The sequence below is a fragment of the Oryzias latipes genome, chromosome 24 (assembly GCF_002234675.1).
Source record: "Oryzias latipes chromosome 24, ASM223467v1".
Lineage (NCBI taxonomy): Eukaryota > Metazoa > Chordata > Actinopteri > Beloniformes > Adrianichthyidae > Oryzias > Oryzias latipes.
Genome location: NC_019882.2, coordinates 3,866,918 through 3,894,113, shown reverse-complemented (window position 1 = coordinate 3,894,113; position 27,196 = coordinate 3,866,918). Strand labels below are relative to the sequence as shown.

The 27,196-nt window shown below is 39.8% G+C and overlaps 1 protein-coding gene across 11 annotated transcripts in view; it reads right to left on the bottom strand.

The window, feature by feature from the left end:
- The window catches only part of LOC101156134 (neurexin-3b), a gene marked incomplete at its 5' end in the record, with an annotated part of 300,242 nt that overhangs the window by 203,434 nt on the left and 69,612 nt on the right, over window positions 1-27,196 (bottom strand). For 8 of the 11 annotated variants that reach the window (XM_023953183.1, XM_023953192.1, XM_023953190.1 and 5 more), the window contains 4 exon segments: window positions 3,512-3,950; window positions 15,901-16,062; window positions 17,643-17,687; window positions 18,904-19,205. In XM_023953183.1, the coding sequence (XP_023808951.1) occupies window positions 3,512-3,950; window positions 15,901-16,062; window positions 17,643-17,687; window positions 18,904-19,205 (948 nt within the window). 11 annotated transcript variants of the gene reach the window in all.

Here is a 27,196-nt window from a genome sequence, read left to right as displayed (position 1 = left end):
ACTGAGACAACATCCTAATTGATGTAGGTCATCTTTTCTGAGGCCATTCTGTTAATGATGGTGCAGGGAACTGCCCAGCAGGAGGGCACAACGAAGGCTGGGGATGTTTATCTGACCCGGGTCACAACTAATGATATGCTGGGACAGTCCCACCATCTGCTGCCTCAGATTGGCATTAGCAAGACAAGGTTAAGAAACAGCACGTCTCGACTCGCAACCAGCTGTGAAAGGCTACCCACTCGATAAACACCGGCATCTGTTTTGTGGGGCAGTTACAGAAATTAACTAAAGTGCTGACAGTCAGATGATACTGCTGCAGCGGCGGCTTACTGCATCTGCTTTGAATGCATTGTGTAAAAAGGTTTAAAAAGCATGTCTTTGATACGTTTCTGCAGGGGAACTGAAAAGGATACACAGACAAGCATCACAAGGCTGTGAGTAGACTATTGTGGCTTGGTGAGAGCGACAGAAGCTTACTAAGACACAATACCTCCCTGCAATTTTGAAAATGTTTAGAATACAGAAACATCAAAATGTTTCAATCATAAACAAATAACAGTCCTAAAAAGTCCATGAGGACCTGGCACCTTGACATCTGTGAACCAGAATGTCCCATATTGGTTAAAAAAAGAAAATAATAATGACATACAAAACTGGCAACCCAATAATTAGGGTTTTTACAAAGCTAGATGATTGGAGTGGGTTTTTAACACCACATCTCTGCCTAAAAGTGTGCAACTTCTGCTTCCCTAATATTACTTTTTACCATAGTTTTTAAAATTATAAAACGTGTAATTCCTTAAAAAAAAAAAAAAAAAAAATACACATTCCTCCGCAAAAAATGGCTCTGCGTTCCAAAAATCAACTTTGGTGTCAATTTGACACACACTCACATATAATTACAAAAAATAAATCTACAGTTTTTTTATATAAATAAATATAATTAACATTTTCATGCATTATATGAAGATTTAGAAATTGCTTGATAATTGTTTGACTTACTTATTTTTAACTTCTGAAAAATAACTCAAACATTCAAAGAAAAAAACCTCTGCTTTTAAATGAAGTTGTGTAATTTCTGCCTCCAGCCGATGATGTCATCCGCCGACTTCTTGTCCCTCTCAAATAATCAGCAGGTTAATTGAAGCAAAAGATATCGACTCTGTGAACTTAAAGGACACTGAAGAAATCTCTCGACTTCAAATCAACTCAAAAGACGTTTTGCTGAGCTTGGTGCAGAGAAAACTCTCCTGCCCACAGCCTGAAACCAAGATCCAGAATGGGAGAACTTTTGCACTGAAAGGACGTGAGCTTGTCTTGGTTGCAAACCTGTGCTCTGATTTTAGTCTGACTGAGTCCTGCGGGTGAAACTAGGCTCAGCAGTGAAACTAATGTGAAGGTTTTCAGCCTGTGGGAGAAAACCCACAGCGAGCACACAAACAACTGGAATTCAGAGATGATCCAATGGGGACTTGTGTGAGAAATGTTAACTAAATTTGGTCAGCTTTGGACTTGATTCAACCATTTTAAGTGTCAGTAATTCAGATTTTCTTTGACAATTTCTTGCACCAAAAGAAACCTTCTGATGTCAGTTTTTTTTTTTAAGTCTAAAAATAGTTTGCATTAAAACTATGGCACACTGCTATATTTACCTCACAGCTGGAAAAGAGCTAAAGTTGGCATTAAATAATTCACTTGCAACCCATATTAACATTTCACTCAAGTCACAGCTGTGATTATGCCTGTTCTTAAGCATCTCTCAGTCTGGAATCCATTTATCTGTCTCATTCTTCTTCCTTCCCTGTAAAAAAATCTAACTTTCTTCTCTGCTATTGCACTCGGGTGCTGTGCTGGTGATTAATCAAAGCGGCGAGCTCTGACATACGGCTAAATTGGCTGCTTCAACCTGATATATAACATGGGCTGTAACGTCGACTAAAACAACAATGTTCTCTGGAGGATCTTTCCTAATGCAGAGATTGTGTTGGTTATAGACCTCAAGGCAAAGGAAGTTTCTAACTCTTTCTCTAATACAATCCACTTCCAATACTTAGGTTATGTTTTAATGTCAGAAGACATAAAAAAGCCAGAAGAAATGTACGTATAAGAGAGGTTGGATTTTATCCTCCATATAAAGGTTGAGATAAACATATTAAGGATGTTTACATGGTCTCTTGGTAATATTCAAAAGGTATTTGAAGTCCTGCAGCTGTTGCAACTCTCTTAAGTTTTTTTCTCCTTTTAAGCATTTCATCTTTATTTTTAATCTGGGATAAAAGTACCGCCAGTGGTTAAGATTTGACAATTCTTTAAACATTTCTCTTGTTTATTTATTTTTTTAAATTGTACAAGGTAACAGTTTGGAAAATTCTAATTAGAGATGTTTTTTTTTAATTTTTTTTATTGGATTTACCAAGATGAATGATCGATCATTTTAAAGCTGTGTTCACACCGAATGCGGTTAGTGCGGCAGGCCCGTTTCAATGTTAAGTTAATGCAAAGATCAGAAGTTCTGCAGCGCGATTTGGTCGTTGAGTGCTGCGCGGCAACCCGTTTTGGGTATCCGGCCACCATGTCGTGGCAAAAAATCTGACGAGCGTAGAATATTTCACCATGCTTGCACGTTGAAATAATGGAACTTTGTTGAAAAATTTGCATCGTGTGAACCAATCAGGAACTTAGAGGAATTGGGAGTTCCTCTAATACAGTGGTCCCCAACCTCCAGGCCACAGACCGATACCGCTCCATGGGCCACTTGGTATCGGGCCGCAGACAGAAAATATTTTCTGACACTGGCAGAAGTTTTACTTTGGAAAACAACTGGATTCTGTTTACCACATCTATCTGTCTTGACACGTCACGTGACTTTATGCAGCCGCTCAGAACGCAAAGTTTATAGCTCTACGCTTAAAAGCTAATAAAAATAAAATAATTAAACGTATTTGGAAAGTTGTCTTGGAGAGAAAAGCGCCAGTGAGGAAACCGAAAAAGAGCCTTTGACTTCAAAGAAACACAAAGCTGCTATTTACAGACAAAACCAGGAGCCTTCCTCAACATGTGCATTTATTGAGACAGTTGTTCCCACCTACCAGAAGCTGCTCGCCCTGCTTCATATGCATTAACTGACTTTTGACACACACGCAGATGATGACGTTGCAGACCGATGGATGGATTCACATTTAATATTATATTTAGAAAACACCAGTTTAACTACGATTATATTTTGCTTAATTTACCTGTCACACCTTAAAAGTTGGACGCAGCTGCAGTTATTGGCCGGTTGTTAGCCTTCACTTTGAATTTAAAGGGAAAATCTTCATCACAAAGTTTAAGTCTAAACCAGCCCCAAACATTTTACAGAGAATGAAGATTCAATAAAATAAAGTTGTTTTTGATTTGTGGAAACTTGTAAAAGAGACCTTTATTAATTTGCCTACAGTAAGGGTGAATAAGGCAGGCATGAAAAATGTTTTTTTCAGAAACCGGAAGCTTGAAAACATTGTTATCATACCTGAACGGCCGTCTCTCTGGATATCCACATGGTACCATGCGTCATCATTAACTTTAGCCTGAGTGGCTTTGACTTTGATGGTCCCAGAGCCCATGTCCAGCAGCAGAAAAAGCGCCCCATCCAGCAGTTCCACAGCAAAGAAGTCCACCTTGTTGTTCTTCTGGCCTTTGGCATCCCGCCTGTCCTGAGGCCTACCTTGAGTGAAGAGGATCAGCCCATTCGGTTCAGTGGTGCGAAAATCAAAGGAGATGGAGCCCACGCGTTTGGTGTTCCACTTTGGCAAAGCCAGGAAGGAATCAGGCGTCTCAAAGTTGATGGGGTCCAAAGTAGGAACATTTTCACACTCGAAGACAATGTCACCTTGAAGTTTCATCTTCGGGTCATCGATGCGGGCAAGCCGGGAGAGCTCCAGCCGAATGTCGTTGTTCTTATACACCACCTGAGAAGACATCCGAGATACATTTAAACACTTCTGCTTTTTCGATTTTCTTTTGATTTTTGGAGCCATACAAACCTAAATTGCCAAATTACCTCTGGACCTCCAATGCCTTAAAATTCTTCCAGATCTTATTGAGTTTTTCATGTTTAAAAAGTGTCTTCTTCATAAAATGAGGACATTGTGTGTGTTTTTTAAACGCCTCATATTAAAAATGTAGATTCAAAAATTGATGTTTTCTTAGCTTACCTTCAACCTATTCTATTTAAATTAAAATAAATATTTAAGAAAAGACTGTTTTGTTTGGTTGAACACTGACCTCAAACATGACAAGTATTCTTAGTAAAGTAAAAGGAAATAGATAAAAAATAAAGCTGTAAGCAGCAGTGAATAGCCTTTCCCATTCACCACTGTTTAGGAGAATGTATTCAGTAACTCTGCTTTTTACAAAAAAAAGATCTCATCAAGTCACTACCTGTTAATGTACAAATCCGCTTTAATTTATAGCATTAAAATACCTTTTCCTTTATCAAACTACAATACATGAAAAATGGTAATTCTGTTTCTCATAAAGGAGAGAATCTTGGGTGGAAGTCAGTGTGTGAATGTGGGAAACTGCAACACTGCAAGCAAGGCAAGGCAAGGCAAGGCAAGTTTATTTGTATAGCACAATTCGTACACAAAGTAATTCAAGGTGCTTCACAAAACAGAAAAATGCATTAAAATCACAATACATCATTGAAATCAACGTAAAATTTACTTTAAAAGAAAAGAAAAAATTTGAAAAATGATTTAAAAATAAAGGAAGGAAAGGAAAGAAAAGTGCAGATAGGACCTTTCAGTCATATACACGGCTAAACAGAAATGTTTTAAGTCTAGATTTGAACATGAACACAGAAGAGGCCTGTCTTACGCCTTCAGGGAGGCTGTTCCAGATTTTAGCTGCAGAATATTGAAACGCTGATTCCCCTTGTTTAGTTCTGACTCTGGGAATCAACAGGAGGCCGGCCCCTGAGGTCCTCAGAGTACGAGATGGTTCATATGGCACTAACATGTCAGAGATGTACTTTGGTGCTCGGCCATGGAGAGACTTGTACACAAGCAGAGCTGCTTTGAAGTCTATTCTTTGAGGTACAGGGAGCCAGTGCAAAGACCTGAGCACAGGACTAATGTGATCATACTTCCTGGTTCTGGTCAGGACTCGAGCAGCAGCATTCTGGATGTACTGAAGCTGTTTTACAGCTCGTTTGGAGAGGCCGGTGAGCAGGCCGTTACAGTAGTCTAACCTGCTGGAGACAAATGCATGAATAAGTATCTCCAGGTCTGGTTTTGACACTATGTTTTTGATTTTGACAATGTTTTTCAGATGGTAAAATGCCGCTGATGTTACTGACTTGATATGGCTGTTAAAGTTCAGGTCAGAGTCCATGATTACCCCTAGATTTCTGACTTGATTTGAGGGTTTAAGAGACAGAGAATGAAGGTAGCTACTGACTCTTTCTCTTTGTTTCTGTGGGCCAAAAATAATAACTTCGGTCTTGTTTGAGTTTAGCTGTAGAAAGTTGCTCTGCATCCACGCACTGATCTGTTGGAGGCAGTGGCTGAGTGAATCCACCGGCCCATATTCACCTGTTGTCAGTGACACATAGATCTGAGTATCATCTGCATAGTTGTGATAAGATATGTTATTACTGCGTATTAACTGCCCTAGTGGTAGCATGTAGAGGTTGAACAGAAGGGGTCCCAGGATCGATCCCTGGGGCACACCACTAGTCAAGGCCATGTAGTCTGAGACACAACTCCCAATTTCAACAAAATATTTCCTGTCTTCTAGATAAGACTTGAGCCAACTTAGGGCAGATCCAGAGATGCCAACCCAGTCTTGGAGTCTGTGCAAAAGGATCCCATGATCAACAGTATCAAAGGCAGCACTCAGGTCTAGCAGGATTAAGACAGAGACTTTGCCATCATCAGTGTTCAGGCGGATGTCGTTGGTTACCTTGATAAGAGCAGTTTCTGTGCTATGATGGGGTCTAAAACCTGACTGGAAAACATCAAATGAATTGTTTAATAAGAGAAAATCAGTGAGCTGTTGGTAGACAACTTTTTCAAGGACTTTTCCCTAAAAATGGCAGATTAGAGATAGGTCTGTAATTATTCAGTACAGTGGGATCAAGACCGCTCTTCTTCAAGAGAGGTTTAATGACTGCAGTTTTTAAGGCCTCTGGAAATATTCCAGATTGAAGAGACATGTTAACTATTTGAGTAATTGATGGCAACACACTGTTCAGGACAGACTTTAGAAATCTAGTGGGTAACACATCAAGGCAGCATGTAGACGAGCTCAGACGGGTGATGGTCTCTTGGGCAGTTTGGTCAGTGACAGGTACAAAGTGAGTCAGCTTAGAGTGAGTAGGTGGCCGTTCGATAGTTATATGTGTTGTGGAGTTGATGGCTTTTTTAATGCCCTGAACCTTGTCATTAAAAAATACAGCAAACTCATTACATTTAGGTGTGCAAACTAGTTCTATTGGTAGCTGGGTTGGAGGGTTAGTTAATCTGTTAACTGTTGTGAACAGGACACGAGAGTTGCTGCTGCAACTTCCAATGATTTCAGAGAAGTACCTTTCCCTTGTTCTGCATAAGATCTGGTTGTAAGCGTACAAATCCCCCTTATACATTTCATAATGAACCTGGAGTTTTGACTTGCGCCACTGTCGTTCAGCTCTGCGGCACTGTTGTTTCTGTGCCCTGACTAGATCATCGTTCCTCCAGGGAGCTTTCTGTCTATGCTTTCTCAATTTAACCTTCATAGGGGCAATGGCATCCAGAACATTCAAGATGCTAGAAGTAACAGAATTCAGCATTTCATCAACATTGGCACCAGAGGCGTTTTCAAGGTCTACCATTTCTACAAACTGTGCCCTAGTGCTCTCATTTATTTGTCTCCTTTGGACAACTGCAGGGCCAGGCGGTGGTTTGGGAGAAACAGACAGGTCAAAGAATACACAGAAATGATCAGAGAGGGCGACATCAACCACACTGACATTGTGAATATTAACCCCCTTTGTGATGAGCAGGTCCAGAGTGTGCCCTCTGCTGTGGGTGGGGCAACTCACATGCTGAATTAGATCAAAGGTTTCAAGGACACCATTGAGCTCTTTTGCATTTTTGTCATTGACATTGTCAACATGAACATTAAAATCACCTGTAATGACTAGACCATCAAAGTCTGTGCACACAACTGAGAGCATTTCAGTGAAATCATCAATGAAACTTTGGCTGTGCTGAGGAGGTTTGTACATAACTATGCAGAGTAAGGGAGGAGTTTGTTTTAACTCAATCTTAAAGGACACATACTCAAATGATGAAAACACACCAAATGATAGTCTGCGGGTTGCAATATTATCTCTAAACAGTGCAGAAACGCCTCCACCCTTTTTATTTTCTCGTATTTCCGATTCATGTTTGTAGTTTGGGGGAGTTGATTCAACTAGAACTATGTTTCCTGTGTTTTTGTCAAGCCATGTTTCAGTTAAAAACATAAAATCAAGATTAAAAGAAGAGATAAGATTATTGATTAAAAATGATTTGTTGCATAAAGATCTGACATTGAGTGCAGCAAGTTTAAGATTAGTTTCCTTGGGACTGGTCAAAACCTTGCAAGGGATATCAACTAGATTTCTGTGATTGGACAGTCTAACAGCCCTTTTTTGCATTCTACGTGGTGCAACTACAGGTATAGCACCAGAAGGAAGCTGTTCATCACAGGGCCCCAGTTTGACATAACCTTTCCTAGGACACTGGGGACACTGAGCCAGCGCTCAGCTGTGAGAAAACAGATTTTATAGCATGGGATTACTGATAATCCTGGAAGATTTGACAGTAAATCGTCACAGGTGACCCCAGCTCTGAGAACCCTCAGAAGGAGGCAGAGCTGGACAGCAAAGCAGAGGGAAAAGCACGAGGAGGAAAGACGTCTCACGTAAATAAAAACGTATCCAAAGGCAAACACAAGTGAAGATTTTAGAGATTAGGATCAGAATGAGCGATAGAAATGTAATAATGTGCAAAATAAAATGCTCAGTAGATGGAGGTTTAAGCAGTTCCTTGTTTTGCTTTCTTACCTTGTTTTTGACCTTTACCTAAAGTGTAAACAGCCAGAGTTCCAACTAAACATTATTGAAGAACAAACTTTGCATTTGCTCGTTTGTTACCGAAACAGTAAATAACTGTAATTATTTTCAATAAATGTCTACCACCACATGATTTCCACTAACTGGACTTAGAAATGGTTCCTTTTCATTTTTGAGACTATGATTTGATGTTTCTCCTGCAGGCGGATCAATGAGGTAATCGAAAGGATGTCATAAAAAAGGAACTGACTACTGCAGTTCCTTTGTTACAGTTGTGCTTTGTTACACTATCTTTTAGCCTATCAAGAGCCTTATGGGGCCTATTCATAATGGACACACCGGGGACTAAAACGACTCCATAAAGCCAAAACTCTTCATCTCTCCTCCAGAATGGTGTATCGATCGATCCCTAGTAAGACAACAAGGACATGAACAAGAGAAGGACAGATGGTGCAAGGTTTGGAGTATACACATAAAATGTCTGCCTTTCATTTACTCCAATTTAGCACGCTCATCCTGCAGCATCTGCAGCAGCTAACCCCATGGAAATAAAGTAAAAAAAAGTTATTATACTGAAGTGCAGTGGAGAAGAAAAACACCCTTAGGAGGACTAATTAGTAATTTGATTAAATATGTAAGGAAAAAATGCAAAATTTAATACCCACATGTTAAGGAATGCAGTTTTTTGTTAGGAAATATACAAAAATGTAGAGGGAAAAAAACAACAATGCCCCAATGATTTAGAGCAGGAACGCTTGGGTAAATTGAGTCTTTAATTTAACCAAAAAAAAAAAAAATGCTAGCAAGCAGCTTCATTTTTGCCCCTCAATACACTGTTACCTGTGACAAACACAGTCCCCCTGCCCAAAAAAAAAAAATTCAGCAAGGCGTCCCATTCAATATGTCACATTAGCTTGGCCATGAACTCCCAGTGAATGCTGCTGAGGCTGCTGTTTCATAGCTTCTAATAAAAACCTCTGCCTGGATCGTTATACCCGAGCCTGCACCTCCACTTCCTCCAGGGTCACACCTGCACTGACAGTTTGCGTCTGACTTTCCCTCATTTCTTTTTCTACTCTAACAACAGTTCAGTCTCACAATCTGCTGTTGTGTCCCCTAAAAAACAGTTTGCACAACTGATAACTGGTCATATGTGTGCTGAAGACCAAAATAATGCTTTAGTATTCACCTTCAGCTCTTTGGAGGCTTTCTGTCCAACTTTTACGAGCGCTCACTCAAAGTGCAGTTTAAATGGTGCATTAATGTAGAATTTATGCAGAAAGACTGATATTAAAGTGCACCTCATACATTTGTCAGATCTAGGACATGTTTTTAAAATCTGAGCTGGTAATGTCTAATCATACGTTCGCATTGGCCTCAGCAATGCACGTTCAACAGACCGCTTTCTATGAAAAGTCTATGTAAGCATGCATGTGTGCACGTTTCAGTTGCTTTGGCAACTTTTGACTACAGCAATTAACTGTAAAAACTCAACGATTGATCCTGTTGTGAAGATTCACTTCGCAAAAAACTCAAGAGTTTTACATAAGTAGCCCTTTAAGCTTTGAAAAGTTATATGTAAAAAATCGGCTTAAGCCTTTTATCGAATGAGTCCTGATAGTTTTATATATCATCCATTAAAATAAAGAAGATGCTGAAATGGCTTTAGAGAAAAAAATTGGATGTCTTACAGTAGATTATGAAAGCACAAAGTCTTTTTATAAGCTTGAGCGACCGCATAAGATGAAATAAATGTGTGCCATTTGCTCAGATTGATGAGAAGATGAGAAGCAGAGATGGGTCAAAATATTGTTAAAAAGTTAGAGTGAAAAAGTAGAAAAGATTCAACACAAACTTTATCCAAGAATTAAGTTTGATTCGTTTTTAGAAGGTCCAGTAGCCCCTTTTCAAACACGTCTCTTTTCCTTCCCTTCTCTTTCTGCTGAAACATTATCAGGGTTCGTGTCCGCTGGCATTCAGCTCACCTGCATCTGTCTACTCCTTCACTAGGCTGCTTTTTTCTTATGTCAATGCTCACGCTTTACTCTGGCCTGATTATAAGTCATCATCTTCTGTTCTTACACAGCCAACCCCAGCCAGCCACCCCCGCCGTCTGACAGCTATCCACAGCTCCAGCGCTGCAGTGGGAATCCAAAAAGCCAGAAGGAGAAATATTTATGGATTTTGGGGCTGAAAGGGTTGATGGAACACCCACGTTGGATGGAGGTGAAAATATCAGAATAAAGCAATGTGGATGCCCACTCATAACTGGTCACGTGATCTGCTGAAAGCCACGCTGCAAAAGATGAGTGGAAAAGGGTGTCTGTGCTGTGCACACATTTCTGCTGTAGCCTCAAGGTGCACATGAGTGCAGCGGGAAGAGAAAAGGCGTCTTTTTTCAGTGAGAGAGGTATTTGCTCATCGGAGTAAAATTTGACTTTACCATCTTATTCACCATCTTTTTTTATGCCTCGTAATGAGTCCAACGAGCCCCACATCTTTCTTTAAAAACTAGATACCATTCATACAGGGGGCGAAACAGTAAAGTCAGAAAATAAATCCTTCATTATTGTAGGATATTAAATATAAAGGAGGAGGTTTTGAGGGGATCAGTATGATGCAGGAGAGCAGTAAGAGTCAGAGGGGAACAGGTGTGATACACAGTGACAAGAAAGTAAGAGTACGCATGCAAATACAAGCCCACCCCACAGAGAAATACACAACGTGGGCCTGGAATGATCAAACAGATATAGCAAATGAATAAAGGAGGCTGAGATCACAAAGCCTGTTGTGAGCAATTTGGATGGTCTTGGTTAGGAGCCAGCATTCTGCAGGCTTAATGGAGCAACATTTGATGAGCAGTTGAAGATCAAACAGTGATAGCGGCTCCTTAGCCCCACTGTGGATGCCGCTTCGTAATTCCCTCCATGCCGTCAGTTAACTCGTGCTTATTCACACTTTCTTAGACGGTATAGAAAGGAAGTGACAAATCTGATTTATTTTGCGTTTCCAAAAACAAGACAAAAAACTGTGACTATTATCACAAATGTAAACTTTAAATTTGCTTTGTGTCACGTTCCGCGGAGTAAGACTAAATGACTATAAACACCTGGCTGTTTAAACTGACTTTCGTTTGCTTTTCTGTTTTTTACAAGTGTCTGCTTTATGCCTTAGTCACTGTCCTCGGGTGAAAAATGGACAGACCAGTATGGAACATGCAGGTGGCTCGTACAAAAACGTAAATCAAGATCGTAGACCGTTCAATGAACAAAAAGGTTCGTGCACATTTATCTATGGGCATGCTATGGGTGACAGGTTGTTGCAAACACTTATACAACACGGACGGGTTAATAAGGGTGAAGTAGGTGACATGCAGGTGTATCGTACGGCTTTTTTCAAAGTGTCATCGCCCCCAAATTCTGCACAAGAATCCCATTGGTGGTATTCATGTGGTAAGTGCGCACTCCTTGTGTCTGACTGTAAGAAATTAGAGAGTGGACATCATAAAGGTGCCCACTTACCTTTTACCTGCACACCCCATACAGTGCATTTACGGACAATCATCAACAACTGGAGTGTGGCTTAAGAACATTGTACAACTGCATCAATTGCCCATCATAGGTATGTGTAACTTAATTATCCTTACAAACACTTCATTTTACGCTTACCATACGCACGACAATGGCACGCTCCGTTTTTGTGACATCTCTCAGGGAACTGCAAGACACCGCTGTGCTCCCCTTGAGACACTGCCAATCCCATCTACAACCCTTTCACGGAGCCGGACAACCTAAACACCTGCACCCATACAGGTAACTTGTATAACCACATACTATGAGGTTAAATTTGTAGAATATATTGATTTATTTCGAAGTCCAAACCTTGACTGTGATCTAGGTCATTTTTTAGGCTTTTGAAAGTAGTTTCATTGAAAGGTTAATTTTTAATTATTGCGTTTAGTTGCCATTTAGTGTTTAAATTAGGGTCAGTTAATGGATAGAGTAAGACTTAAAGAAAGTAGAAAAAACATACACTGTCACATGCAGTCGTATGGGGATTGACCCGTACAGTTCAAGCACATTCTTGGGTTGTCCAGGCCCATGGATGGTCATAAGGGGAGCAGAGCTGTGTCTTGCAGATCCCTTAAGCCTTGTTGAAAACAGAACGTACCATTGTCATGGTTGTAGTAAGTGAAGTATCTGTAGGGCTAATAAAAGTTGAATGAATTTATGACAAATGATTGATGCTGTCCTATGAGTGGCACCCTAGTGCCACACTCTAGTCCTGGGATGGGCAACTCCAGGCCTCTATGGATAAAGGTTTTGTTGGAAAACACTACATAAGGAATGCAACCCTAGAGAGTTGCCATCCTTTTTCTAGTCAATAATAGGGGGGAAAGTACTTGCCCTTACTGACTGCACAAATGCTGCATGCATGGGGCATGCAGGTGATACATACATGCCTGTAGGATGCCCTTAGAATGCCATACAAACTATGCTCCAAATGTGTAACTTCCTAAACTGTCTCACCTACTTCCCCCACCTACCTTTGCGTCTTGAAAACTGTTAAGTGTTTGCTACGACCTCCCAGCATGCCCGTATGTAGACGTACAGGCAGTTACGACTAAGGCTTAAGCCAAACACAGATCATACTGTATTTCATAATGAGATCATTTCAATTTAACAAAAACAACAGATGATGAATCAAAAACAATCGGACCAAGCTTACAGAGTAATCTCGATAAAGCTTAGTTATTTAATTAGGGCTAAATTGCTTTATAGTAAAGCAGCTCAGACTTTTACTACAACTCAGGCCCAAAAATATGTTTAGGTTTTAGGATTTTTGTTCTAAAAGGTACAAGAGAAAAAAGAGATTTTCAAAAAATGAAGTGCAGGGGGAGAATTTTCATTACAGGACATGTCTTAATCAGTCTCTCACTGACCAGCAAAATCTTTGCCCGTCAGGAATTCTTTGTCGGTAAAAACAAGTGCAGTGAGGCGGTTTTTAAAATGTATTTATTTTTCCTTCTTTTTCTGTGCTAAATCAAATACTGGCAATCAATAAAGCTTTTGAGAAAGCTACATGTCAGGATGCTATGAATATTTTATAATGGGTGAACAGGTGAAAGCAAAGACACATCTTACTAAACTTGGAAAATATCTTATATTGTAAATACAACTTTCTGAGAGTTAGACATGGAAAGTACTGTATGAGCAGATGTTTGAGTTAAAATCAACCATACATGGTGACTTTTCAAACATGCCTGGACATGGCAGCTTTTACAAGGTCTACATAGTTGACAGCAGCCAACTGAGAACACATTTACCCAATAGAATGTGCTTTTAATTGAAATAGAAGCCATTGGAATGGAGGACTTAATAAAAACTTTGCTAGGGCCTGATACATGTCAAAAAGACTTTACTTGGAGATTTTAGGCACCAAAATAATGTTGGAAACATCATTCAATAAAACTATTTTTTTTCTTCTAAAAATGTTACAAACATTATAGGTGAAGCCTGTAATAATTGGGTTCATATGAATTTCAGTCTCCCATTAAAGCATAAAAACACAAAGAATCTGTTGATCACTGGAGTACACTCATCTACTTTGACAAGAATCCTAAAACATAAAGTGAATTGAACGCAAGGCTACTATAGTATTATTTTTACTTCATCAGGTATTTTTCAGGTTAACAGACTCTCATTATGATGCTTTTACAATGCCTGAAGCATCACAGAAATAGCAGTAAGAGTATCCCTATTTTGTTACTTTCTTTATTAGCAGAGCTGGTTGGGTTGATACACCACACAAATCAGGCATTTGTGGTACAAACACCAAATTTGTCATGGATGTACCTTAGGATCCCCTCTTTCAGAAACCATATTTGCCTCAAGAAAATCCCAACATGGCAGCTATTTTTAAAGATGGCTGCCATATACTCAATTGTTAAAACTTATTCGACTTTTATTTGTCTCATTGTCAACAAAATGAATTGTTAATGCACAAAATACAGTCCTTTAACAACGGAATAATATATGTATATTATATATACATTGTTCCCTGGCTAATGCGGTTCACCTTTTATAGTCTCGTTGTTTCGAAGATTTTTCTTCTGTGCGAATTTCTTTGCTTTCTTTTCTGAATCTCACAGTGTTCTGCATCCCGAATGGATGTTGACCTTGTCAATCAATCTCTTCTGTGCCGTGTCTCTTGTACAGACAGGTTCAGCTTGCCAGATTTTCACAAATCTTTTATCGTGATCAGATAAATATTTTCTTTTTCTAATACTGGACCTGTTTTTCTGTAAAGGGTTATGTCTGTCTGAGAAACGTGTGGTGAGGGGTTTTACAGACTTCGTAGATTGTACCTATCATGGGTTAATTTTAGAACCTAATCCCCGGGATTAATGAGTGAACACTGTATTTTGAAATCTTGGATGTTCTCGTGGCAAACGTGCTTTTCCCATGCCAAAGGTGATGCTTGTACCACAAAATGTATGATTATTTTAATAACCGGTTCCACTAATTAATTAAGATATAAGCTATTGACTGTCTGTTCACACACTTGAATATCTTCCTTAATCCTGATGAAACAAAATACAAGAACAAAAACACTAACGCCCATGATGCACCTTGTCCTCTCCTTACCTACAGTAAGTTTTACTATGAACAGTATTGCAGACTTTTCATCCCTCAGAACTGTTAAATGCTCTCTGTGTTTATCTTGAAGCGACTTGCCGCCCTCGCTGCATCACAACCCGCGGCTGCCATGTTGTCTGGAGTGATGACACTCATTGATTAAAATGGGTTTACAGCAGTAGATGCCCTGCAACCACATCGTGTCCATGTAGGCAAAGGTCACGACTGAATAGCTGCAGGGATCATATGCATATTGGAATAGTTTGTAGGGTCTTACGTTCTGACCAACTGTTCCCCACATGGGTAATTGAAAACTGAATGTGCAAAACAGCCTCTTTTCAATGCTGCAAATCTTTATATTTTATGATTCCAGCACCTAAAAAGGTCCACATTAAAGTTATTGTAAATTTATTAGAGTATTACATTTTTTAATAGCAACATAAGACGCACAAATCACAGAAACCTTTAGAAATTACTGAATCATAAATGCAGTTTTGTAAGTATATAAATCAACTGCATTACCAGTCCCAGAGCAATTATTTTTTAACACAAATACATTTCTAAAAGGCACAAGTAAAGAGGAGTAGAAGTGTGTAAATTCCTCTTAATCAAAAACTACACTCAGTACTATTTCAGACACAGCAAAGCATATAATTCTTTTTTTTATTGGGCTTCTTTAGATATCATGAATCTCTGTGTGTATGGCACATATGGGCGAGCAAAGCTCCAATAACTGGGTACTTAATAAATTTGCTGGCTCAGAAGCTCAAAGAGCCTGTACATATATTAGAAATGCCCCCAAAAGAAGACATGTTCCTCATTTCTTCATCAGCAGATATTTCTTTCAGACTTCTCCCTATCGGGAGATGGTTTGGCAGCACGCTCAAGCTAATGCTGCAAATTACACATGACAATTCTGGGGTATTTTCTTACACACAACCCAAAGAAAGACTCATGAATTTGATAAAGCCAGGGGATATTGAAAGTCAGATGAGTTCTCTGCCAATTCAGCAGCTTTAATTGATAACAGCCTTTTTTTCCCCTCCTCCCTTATGTGCGCATCCTGGGAAAGCGCATTGATTAGACCAAAAGCACCTGAAGAGAGGCATGCATAATATCAAAGTGCAACAAAAAAAACAGAGCTACACATTTTTTTTCACTTTTTGGAGTAGCTCTTACCTCTTGCAGGCAGCCCATGAAATTGTTGCTAACTGGAGATCCCGGCAGGTCTGCAGTGCTCGGGCTCCCGCCCACATAGAAGAAATCATCAGAACCCAGCATGGTGTAGTCTTCCTGGGTGTAGCCAGTTGTGGTGAGGATCCCATCGACGGAGATTGTCACCTGTCGGGGGGTAACACATAGCCAAAGCCATGCCGTTACACTCTGATGCTGTTTTTTTTTTTTTTTAAAACACACTTCCTTCCTTGGTCTGCATTGGAAGAGAGCTTTTAAAAACTTTTTTAATTAGAATCCACACTGCAGTTTTTATTTGTATTTTATTTTTGTTGTTCTGTACCCTAGAGAAATTGTTTTGGACCAGACAGCGTTTGGATTTCTGTTAATGCTAAAGGATTCACAGGACAGGTAAAGAAAATATGGCACAGGCATATTTTCTTTATCTTCGATGGGGGTAAGAATGGATCCTAGGTTTGACTATAGAACTTCAGGTTGGGGGGAGGGTTAGTACAATGTTCAAACCAAGGACAAATTTATTCCACTTGTCTTAGGTTTCGGGATTTAACTCTTACTGCAGACACACATGTACAGTACATCTATTAGCACACCCACAAACACTCTCACGCTTTCCACTTGTGCACACCTTCATTCTGGCACCAACATCCACTCTCGTTCACAGATTCTACATATATAAATCCACACACATGCAAACAAAGGGAGGTTTTATTCACACCACACTGATGTGCAAACCAAGGGCATGACTCTTAGAAGGTAAAATTAAACACACTTTACTGGACATGTGATGAAATAGGTGGGTCGGTAGTACAATTCACATCTGGGGCATGCAACACAGGGTAAAAATTCTCATGCGCAATCAAGGTCAGGGTCCGTAGTCAAACACATTCTTAGAACAGCAGAAGCTGATCTCAGATCGAAGGTAGGGTCGGTGTCCTTGGACCAAACCGATCCTAGATCAGTGTGCATGTTCTTCGAAGTGTTTGCATATGGGCCCGTAGGTTAACGAACTTAGCACCAACACACAAACAACTTTCACCAGCATGCTACAAATACACACAGGGAGGGGGAAAGTGAGTGATGGGTGAAAAGTGAGTTGATGAATTAGAGTGTTAGTGGTTATTGTGGATGGCAGGGTTATATGACCTCAGGATGTGACAGGTCAATGAAGTGTGGGCATGCCATGCGCCATAGTGACTTGGAAACAACTGTCAGAGCTCCCGCAATGAAGGCAAAGGGTCGCCATTTTTTTTTTTTTTTTTTGGTAGCTTCTCTTGAAGGGCTCGGTGTCGAGTTTACCATCTTGGGGATTGTGGTAAGCTTCTGTCAGTTCTGGACGACAGTCCTCACAAAAAATGGGGACTTTTGTGTGAAAAAAAAGAAAAGAAAAAGTAAGTTGCCCCCCGGCAAAGGCAACAAGGTCAAATTGTTATTTTTATTTCTTTAACAGGTTGGAAATCTGCTGTAATGTGTAGGAAACAAGAAGAAAAAAGTAAAAGCCAAGGTGAAAAAAAACAGAATGGGGTATTGTGGGGTAAAGAAGGGGTTGTCGGCAGGTCAGGGGTAGAAATTGAGAAGAAGCGAAGAAAGAATTGCCTGGTAATACAAACCCATCTCCTCATTTTTTGATAAGAGTGTCTAGGATGGAACTCAAAGAGAACGAATAAAAGAAGAGAGGGGGAGGGGACACACGGCAAACCCAAAAAAAAGACAATAAGAATGATATCTACCAGACAATGTAGTTTGTTTACCATAGCGTGTCCAATGCCTGATTGCTTTCCAGAAAAAGGGGAAGAAAGGAAATCAACAGAATAGTGAACAAAAAAGGTTGTTAATAAGGAATGGTAAAAAACAAACCAAAAAAAAAAAACTAAAGCAACAATGAAGAATTAGGATGTTAGTTAGTACATTAGTTGGTTAGATACTGGTTAGTCGTAAAAATGGCTTTAATCATGAATGAGTTAGTTGAGGATAAACAATACATGATTCGTCGGAAATCCATTGGGCCATCCTGGGCAAATTTTTAGCATCAGTCCTGCATGATGAAAAAAATCTGAAGATACTGGTACGTATCTTTCAATAACAACTTGCAAAGGGTGTGTTGGATTTCAACAAAACCTGTATTGTTTTTCCATCTTTGGGTCTAACAAAGTGTGTCTTTCAAAGAGGAAAGAAAAAACTGCGAAAGTCAAACCTATAGAGAGTCCCAGGTAAGCAACCCTTCAATCAAGACTAATTTTATAACCCCGGAACTGTCTTAACCTGTTCGTAAATCACAAACTGCTGAAGCGACGTCTGGTAAGGAGGGTCAGAAAATTGACACTTACTTGTTGTGCTGATTTGAAAGCAAAACTAAATGCCATCTTACCTGACAAACTAAAGGTCGACTGAGACAAGAACAAGCCTGCATTGACAAGCTGGAGTTACTACAATACACCATTGAGCCTTCAGATTGTTTACTCTATTTTTAAGTCTTGTGTGGACTTAAATGGTTCATTCAAACTATATTTAACCACATAAATCAAGCTAACTCCTAATCTCAATAAGATTCTACTAAAAAAGTATATAAACATGTTCAAAACCAACAGGACAGCCACAAATTTTAATAGAAATATCAGCTTGGCATAGTTTAAAGAAAAATATCAAAAATACAAGATATGCCAATAAAATAAGCGAGAATGTAAAACCCAGCAAAAACAAATCGTAAAATCCTTCTCCTGCTTGTACTTCCATTGGATTTTGATGAGATAAAACAAGACAGTGAATACAAATAAAAAGAAAACAAACAAAAAAATATGTCATCGTTGAGATAATACGTTGTGTATCTCCTTAATGTTTCTGAACTGAGGCAATGGAATGGCAACCAATCAGAAAAGAAAGTGACAATCTTTATGGAAGCTTCGTCTCCAAAGCTCTTGGAATCAGCAAATCTGCAGCAAAAAAAACAAAGAAAATTCATCTCCACACTCTTTCACTGTTGTCTACGACTACCTGTCTCAAGTTGCGTGTCACTTTGATGTTGTGCCAGGAGTTGTCATTGAATTTTCTGTTGACTGGCTCAACGATGGCCTCAAAAGCCCCGGAGCCCAGATTGATGACGAGGGAAACTGCCCCATCTTTCAGCGCCAGGTTGACATAGTCAGCAGATTTCCCAGTGTGGAGAAGCAGGCCGTTGCGTTGCCAGGTCTTGAATGACAGTGTGATTTCGTCACTGCTGCTCTGAATGGGGTTCTGGGACAAGTCGTAGCAGAAGTACTCGGAGCCACGGAAAGTGGCCACATTTTCTTCTCTCACTGAAACGACAAAGGCAAACAACCTTTAGGTTACTCAGCCGTAAACATGTTAATAAAAAAACGCTCCCAACTACGAAAGCAATCTCGTTTTAAACAGAAATGAGCAGGAGCCCACACACACATTAAACTGCTCACCATAATTAGAGGTGCAGAGATCTCATTATTCACCTGAGATCATAAAATCCTCCCAGTATGACTGGATTTGGGTTTCACATACAGACTGAGACAGACAAGAGTGCTTATGATGGAACACTATTCCCTGCTAATGGCGCACATAAATCAAACACTGTCTGATTTAAGAGTTCTATATCACTGCTGTTGCAAAGTGGCTTCCTGAGTACTTGTACTGTCTATAGGCAGGTAGAGTAGGGTGAGCCTGAAGGTTCAAGGAGAAGAGCAAAAATAAAGATGCTGATGAAGAAAAAAACAAGTGGGTCAAGGTGTCTAAAGCCAGTTATTAACACTTTCACAATGATTTATGCTTCGGTCACAACTACCCTTTTGGGTGGATGTGGGCTGTCTGGGTACAGGGTATGCTGGTGGCTCGAACAAAATGTAAAAATTGAATACCACTCGGTGAGCCAGTAAAGTTGTGCATACAGCTTAACTGTCAGAATTTAAGAAATTAGACCATCAAAGCGTCATTTGCCTGGGTGTCCTACAGGCACAAGCGATTCACATACACACTCCATGCTTGTAGAATTTGCACACGGTCAGTAAGAAGTAAGTGCACACATCTTACTAAGTACCACCAGAGAGTGGCATAAGGGTTCTGTACGACAGCATCACCCGTATGTCATAAGTGCGAGTAACTTCCATTAGCCTTACAACTACTTCAGAAAACACTTGTCACACACACAACAATGGTACATTCCATTTTCATGATGTCCATTAAGGTGGCCATATCAGCCTCAAGGGAACTGCAAGACACGCCTGCCGCACCTGTCAGCGACCCGGACAACCCAAAAGTGGGCAGCACCTGTACAGGTGAATGTGACTAAGGCATTATGGTATTTAATTTGGTTTTGGGTCATCATGGTACATTAAAAAAAGAGTGCTTAGTTTCATGTATTCTATTCCCACATTTACCAGAACTATGCTTTTGTGTTCCTGTACTCGGTAAATTTAAAATATAAGTCAAGGATGAGAGTTTTCAGCTGAGGTTTTTAAGTGGAGAGAAGTAGGAGAATTTGAACACCGCTACAGGTCGGAAGTATGGGGAAGCTGTAGGATGATGAGATGCTGTTTTGGTCACAGAAATTCTAGTCAGCTTCAAAACCCAAACCTTCAAGTGACACTCAGAAGCAAGTGGAAACAGTACCAGAGACAACAAAGAGGCAGCGAAAGCCCTCATTCCTGTGGCAGCAGAATAAATAGAAACCCTTTATCAACACTGAAACAGCACAGCATGGAGGCACAGGAGTTTACATTCAAGGCACCGCTTCATGAATCTTCATTGGATCCAATCTGAGAAAATGAAGTTTCATCTACATTTGCTTTGCTTTCATTTATTTTGAATATAAAATGAACAATGAAGATTGAATAAATGAAGTGCCGCCATTGATCAAAATATATGTCAGTTCCACCATTCCTGCCGAAGTCATTTTTTTTCCAAAAGTCTGTCAGATGTTTAATCAAATATTGATAAACAACTCCACTATGAAGCTCAGTGCTGCAGCCGGTGTCATTTACATCTGGACTAGTGTAGCCAAACATTAAAGAAAAAATATGAGATTGATGTAATTATCGTTCTTGTGGGCACGCTTGCACAAAGGTCTTTGTTAGTGCTGATGGAGCAGATTTTTTTTCAGAGGTGGTAGCTTAAACAAACTTCAGAAACTGGATCTTGTCTGCTTTTCCAGGTATATAGCTTTGTCATGGCAGTTCAGGGTATCTATCCAACTACCTAATGAAGCTAAAGAGCACATACTAATCAAATTAAATAGGTTTATGAGGTTTGAATAAAAATTCTTTTTTTTTTAAGTTTTGTTGACCTTTGACTTTGGGAAGAGGCCACCCTCAAAAGTTTTCTAAAATAAAAACCTTAAGCACCAGCTACAAAATTAAACTCATCCAACGGATTCCGATCTATTGTGTTCTAATTCCTCAGGCAGAATGTGGAAGCTAGTTGAGAAAAATGTTGAAATTATAAGTATTAGATTTTGAACAGTGTTAGTGTTGCAATCTTGCAAATTTGGCGTTCCTTTACATTTTCTTACTGAAATGTTGTGAAAATGTAATACATGAATCTGTGGCTCAAGCTAAATGAAATAATATGGCATATGATATTTCGATATTAGGACCAAATTAAGGCGTGGTTCATAAAAAACTTCAGTTGTCAAGAAAAATGTATTTTTGCCAATCCATTTAAAAAATACAGAAACATATTCATCACCCCCAGGCGACCCAAATATAAAATGGTTGCTATTGAGACGAAACCTAAAGAAAAGCCGCCAATTAAAAAAAGAAGAAGTGACAGAGTGACCGAGGTGGCAGGGGCAGAGAGGAAGAAATGGAGCCGTGAGGATGGGCCCTAAAACGCCACTAGCTGCTTTAATTTGTTGTTGTGTTACATTACTCCATAGTAATAATGGACAGTTATTTACTAACAGGCTTAGTATAAGCCAACTGAAAGGTTTTTTTTTTATGTTACATGCTTATGGGCAAATAGAAAAAGTACTTTTTCTAAATAACTGTATTTGTTTTTTTATCGTTTTGTAATACGCAGATCATTCATCGCACGGAAACAAAACCGTGACCCAGATATTGAGGTTTGAACCAGATTGTGCTGAAAGTGAATTATTGCATCCCTAGTCGTAATGAAATCCTGATCAGAGCTCGGTTGCATATTTCTTGTGATTTGCAGTTTTTTTTTCCAGATTTTTCAAAGTATGTTAGTTTTGAAGGTTTGACAACATGCAGTTTTTTTTAAATGACCACTGGGGGCGCTCAAGGGAAGTTCATCTATACTTCTCTAATGTGTATTAAAACTAGGCCTGCACAATATACCGCAAATTTATCGTTATCGTTATCGTTATGGCAGCCTGAAATAGTGAACAAATGAAATAAATCCCGTTAAGCATTTAACCAATCGGAAGGACCCGTTTACCTTGTTGATCAGTCAGATGAGCCCTTTTATGTTTGATGTTTGCCTCCTACGTCGACAAGGGTCATTTGGAGTATAACTTTTAAACTGTTGCAGTGAAATGTAAATTATGTTTTTGGTTGTTTGGCTATTTGTTTATATACCGCAAATTATATCATTATCGCAATATTAATCACCAATATCGCATATCGCGGGTTTTCCTCATATCGTGCAGCCCTAATTAAAATCATATATCTCTCTTATTAGTTGTTTATTACTACTATTAGTTGTTTAGTTACTGCTAAAAAGTGTACTTGTGTTACATGAGTGGTATAATAAAATACATGACTTATAAAGGGTTACCAAACATAACATGTTTCACAGATGAGTAATACATATTCAGAAACAATCCTACAATTGCTTCTTAATTACTCAACTATCAAAGAAACATTGCTTTTCGGAATAATGGAGAAAGCAAATTGATATATTATAATATTTGCACACCTCAGCAATATCAAGTTTCTGGTAAGTGTATACTGATCCATAAAAGTGGAGAAACACATTGCCTGTTGAGACATGTTGTGCACAGATCTGTGGTTTCATATCGATCATGCAGCTGAGTCGTTTTTCCTGACTTTTCGCCAGAGTCATCAATATTCCATTTGTGTGCGGCTTCGGCCAAGCACTGGGAGCTACAGTTCGATTTCAAAATCCACTGGAAGCAATTAGCTCCTTCATTATCATCAGCCATTGACTAACCTAACCCCTCCTCCCCCAACACACAGACTTGCTGTGCACATCCATGCTGTCTGATTTCCTCTATTCCTCCTGAGCCCTTAAACCCCTCACGGGGTTCTCTGGTCTCTAACCTTCTGCCACCTAAAGGTCACTGCAGACAGCAATGTTTCATACTAACAGGGGAGAAAAGAGTCCTGATAAATAATCAAATGTGTTTAATAAAAGGTGAACAGACACTGGTAAGGTGGAGAATAAACAGCTGCACAATTGGCCTTGATGCAAGCCCACAAAAACTTGTTTAATAAATTAAATTTAGGCCTGTAAATAAAACATTAACTGGAAAAATGCAGGTTTGAGGTACATTTGTTAAGTTTGCAACAGTGAGAGATACCATCTGTTTTTAGCTATAGTCTTTCCTGAGGCAAAGTCAAGGACAAAGATCGCTAAGGGGTTGCAGCCTCACTCCACATTGCCGAGGAGCAATCAGGCCTTTTTGTTCTTCATCTGATCTTTCAACTGTTCTTGATCTGAGATGAGCAACGAAAGGTCTCTGAGATCAACCTTTAAAGTCCAATTGTCCTAAAGAACAGAATCCTGTGAGAACATGACCTGCATGACTGAGAATCTCTAGAGAATCAGGCTCATTCTCAGCTTTTCCTTTCAGAAAAAGTAAGAAAATGATTTGAAAGAATTATGAGACGTAGTAAAAGTGAAACATGTGCAACCTAAGGACTCAGTGGTGAAATCACTGATAAATTTGGAGCAATAAGGTTGACATTACTCTTCAAAGGTAGCCACATATTGAAGAAACTTGTGAAATAATTTGTCAAAGTTACTAAAGTGACAAAAATAAAAACCAAGCTTACTACGGTGCAGATTTCTTTGAGAAGCATTGAAGAAGCTGTGTAGAGCTTTTCCTGACCAAAAACCGCATTGAACGGCTTTTTTTCTCTCGACAGCTTAAAAAATGTCACACGACGTAACCAAGAGGTTAAAGTGAATAGTCATTCCGGCACGTCTTTTCTCATCTATTATTTGGTGTATCACCGTGGGCCTGCGACGGTCGAGCTGTAGGGGGCTGCCTTTGATGCTGGCACTCCCAGACTGGGATGGGAAGAGTGACAAAGATGAAGGCAAAGAGAGCATATTAAGCAGAATGTAAACAAAAGTGACAGACGTGAAACCAAAGAGAGTAAGACAAAAGGAAGCCAGAGGTAGTGATGGAGAGCGACGGCAGAACAACTGCAGAGTGTGTTGAGGAGCGAAGGAGCACAGAGGCTTAAGGAGGAAAAGAGAGGCTCTCACAATGGCTCTTTAGGGAAGTAAGGAGACACTGTGAGTAAAAACAGGCAGAGGAGAACCATCCCTCTGCTCTGTGGCTCCATTTGACTAAAGCCGACGACAAACCGCCAAATACCTAACCTTGTTTCCCAGCTTTCATCTCACCAAAATCCCACAAAAACAAGCAAATCAAACACATTCTAATTGGATTTTCTCACTCAGAGGATCACTCTGACAACATCCCCAGTGAATGGCTTTTAAAATGAATGCCTAAGAACTCGGTTTTCAAAGTTTCTGGAGAGATGGCTGTGTGAAAAAGGAGCATTTAGAGTTTAGACGCCATCATTACCCTTTGAAAAACTACAACCTCATTGTGTTGCATCTTTTATCAAGCATATGAATAAGAGAAAAGCCCTGTAAACGTCAAAATGTTTCAAATGATAGAAGCTTCTGCACAATGAAATTACACTGACACATCTTTCCTGTGACCAGTGGACACAGAGTCAAGCAGATGGCTTTCACTGAAATAGAATTTCATCAATGTCCTCATTGATTCAGTTATTTCTGTAAGAGAGCTGCAAACACAGCAACTGCTGTTGTTGGTTGGATAAGCCCCCTTGAGTTGTTACAGAGCAAAAGTTTTCCATGTGAATTAGACCTCCAAATATGGATTGCTGAATGGTTCAAAGGTGTTGGCTGAGAGAAAGTGAGCTCACTGCATTCATGCTCAGACTAGCGAAGAGGCTGGTTAGAAATAGCCCATCTGTTCTCACAAATGTTCTTTTTATGCAAGTCTAAAAACACGTTTTCTGCAGGCACATTACTTTATGCTGCACCCATTGTGAAACAGAGCATGTAAAGTAGATAAAATGGGAAAAATTACAATACTTTACACACTTTACACTTTGAACTTTACAAATATATTGCTAAACAATTACATTGTCATTTTGTGAAGATTGTGCACTTTAGTTTGGCTTTTTGCACTGCAAAAAAAAAAAAAAAAAAGAGCAAAAAGCCAAACTAAGAGCAAAAGGCACTGGGATGGTTTGGACGTGTTGAAAGAATGGATAGGGAGCGATTGGTGAAAAAGGTGTACGAATCTGATGTGAGTGGAGTGAGAATGAGAGGAAGACCGCGAATGGGATGGACAGAGGGTGTAAAAAGAGCGCTAAATGCAAGAGGGATGACCGTGGTGCAGGGGAGAGAGGCTGCTCAGGACAGGGATGGGTGGAGAGAGTTTGTGTATGAATGAATGGATGGGTGTGGTAGAGGTCTGGTCTTGGGATGAAGCGGCGAGGGGAAACCAGCCTTGGCTGAGGTCCTGCTGTGGAGGAGCCCACACTGGGCTGTGCAGCTGACCCTGGTGCAGTGTGGTGTGGCTTAGACCAGGCTTTAGACCAGTCACACACACACACACACACACTGAAGGAGGAGGGTTTAGGGAAGAGAAGGAAGGCTGTAAGAATGGGTGCCCTGTCTAGGCTACCCCACTTTGGTGGGACACAGCCATATAGATAGATAGTTTGGCTTTTTAATGACATTTCTTTAGTTCTTGTAGTATTCTTTTTTTTTTTAAGTTTTTTTTTTTTTTTTTTTTCAGAATAGAGTGGATTCATAAATAGTCTGAGGGTCAGGTTGGGAGGTCTGGGGACCCAAAAATGCAGAGACAGGATTCCAAGGCTAGGGGTTTATTAAACTAACAAAAAGTGCTGCTGAACAGGAAAACAAAACCAAACTTACTGTGGGCAAAACATGAACACATGGGAGAAGGGAAGAGGTCGTGGAACAGCACAAGAGGAAGGCAGAGACAAGGCTTACTGTAAATACAAAAAGGACTGATAAGACACAGGTGAACATGATCAGAAGAGATTGGGACCAGGGAAGTAAAACTCAAAAGCATGACAAAACAGGAAACCTTCCAAAATACGAAAGGAAACAGAACTCAAACATGACAGAAACAAAAGGAAGCCAAAACTAAGGCAAAGACATCCAAACCATGACACTTCTAATGTTATTTTCAGAAATTGGTGAAATTATATTTGCCGTTAAAGCATGTGTCAGCATTGCTTAAAGAATACTCCACTACATAGTTTTAGTAGTTAAGAAACTTAGGTTGTATCTCTTCCTCTTTCCAACAACACTTGTCCAGATCCCTTAGTTAACAAATTCTTTGGAAATAGAACTTTAAAAATTCAGCGTCTTGGGCTGCAGCTGTCTATTCTATGTTATATTTCAGCTGGCTTGCTCTTCTATTAACTGTTTTGATATAAGGAAAGCCATGAGGTTTCACTTGGCAAGCTCAAGCAAGTCAGCAAAATGAGTTTTAACTGCAAATCCTGAAAAACATTTTAAGATATTTGGTCAGTGAGAATATATTTCTTGAATGCTCGGCATTAGTTTGAAAATGGTTGAAAGCATCCCCGTGGCAACGTGCTGTGACATGCCCGCCGCTGTGAGTGTGTGTGTTTGTGCAGCCAAAGCTCCTTGTTTGCTGCTGAGGGTGAAGTCTCCATGGAGTAACTGATGAGGTCTGGAATGACAGCAGAGGAGGGCTGAGGGAGTGAGTGGCAGACGTGAACGATGGAGGGTGTCTAAAGCACGGGGGCAGGCGCCTGAGCTTCGCTCCCATCAACGGAGGAAATTGTGCGGAGCGAACACTGGAATGAGGATGAGGAGGCTTAGAACAGGTGTGCAAGGGCAAGAAGAAGGAACGCCGTGTCAATAAATGAGAAGAAAAATGTTTCAAAGAACACTTCATTTTTTGTTTTAGCTTTGAGTCGTAAAAGCAAAAGAAAATTAAAGAAACATAAAAAAGTTTAAGCCTTAGTTAGGAAAACCGCGATGAAAAAAAACATCTGTTAATTTACGATTTACGTCTATTTCTTTT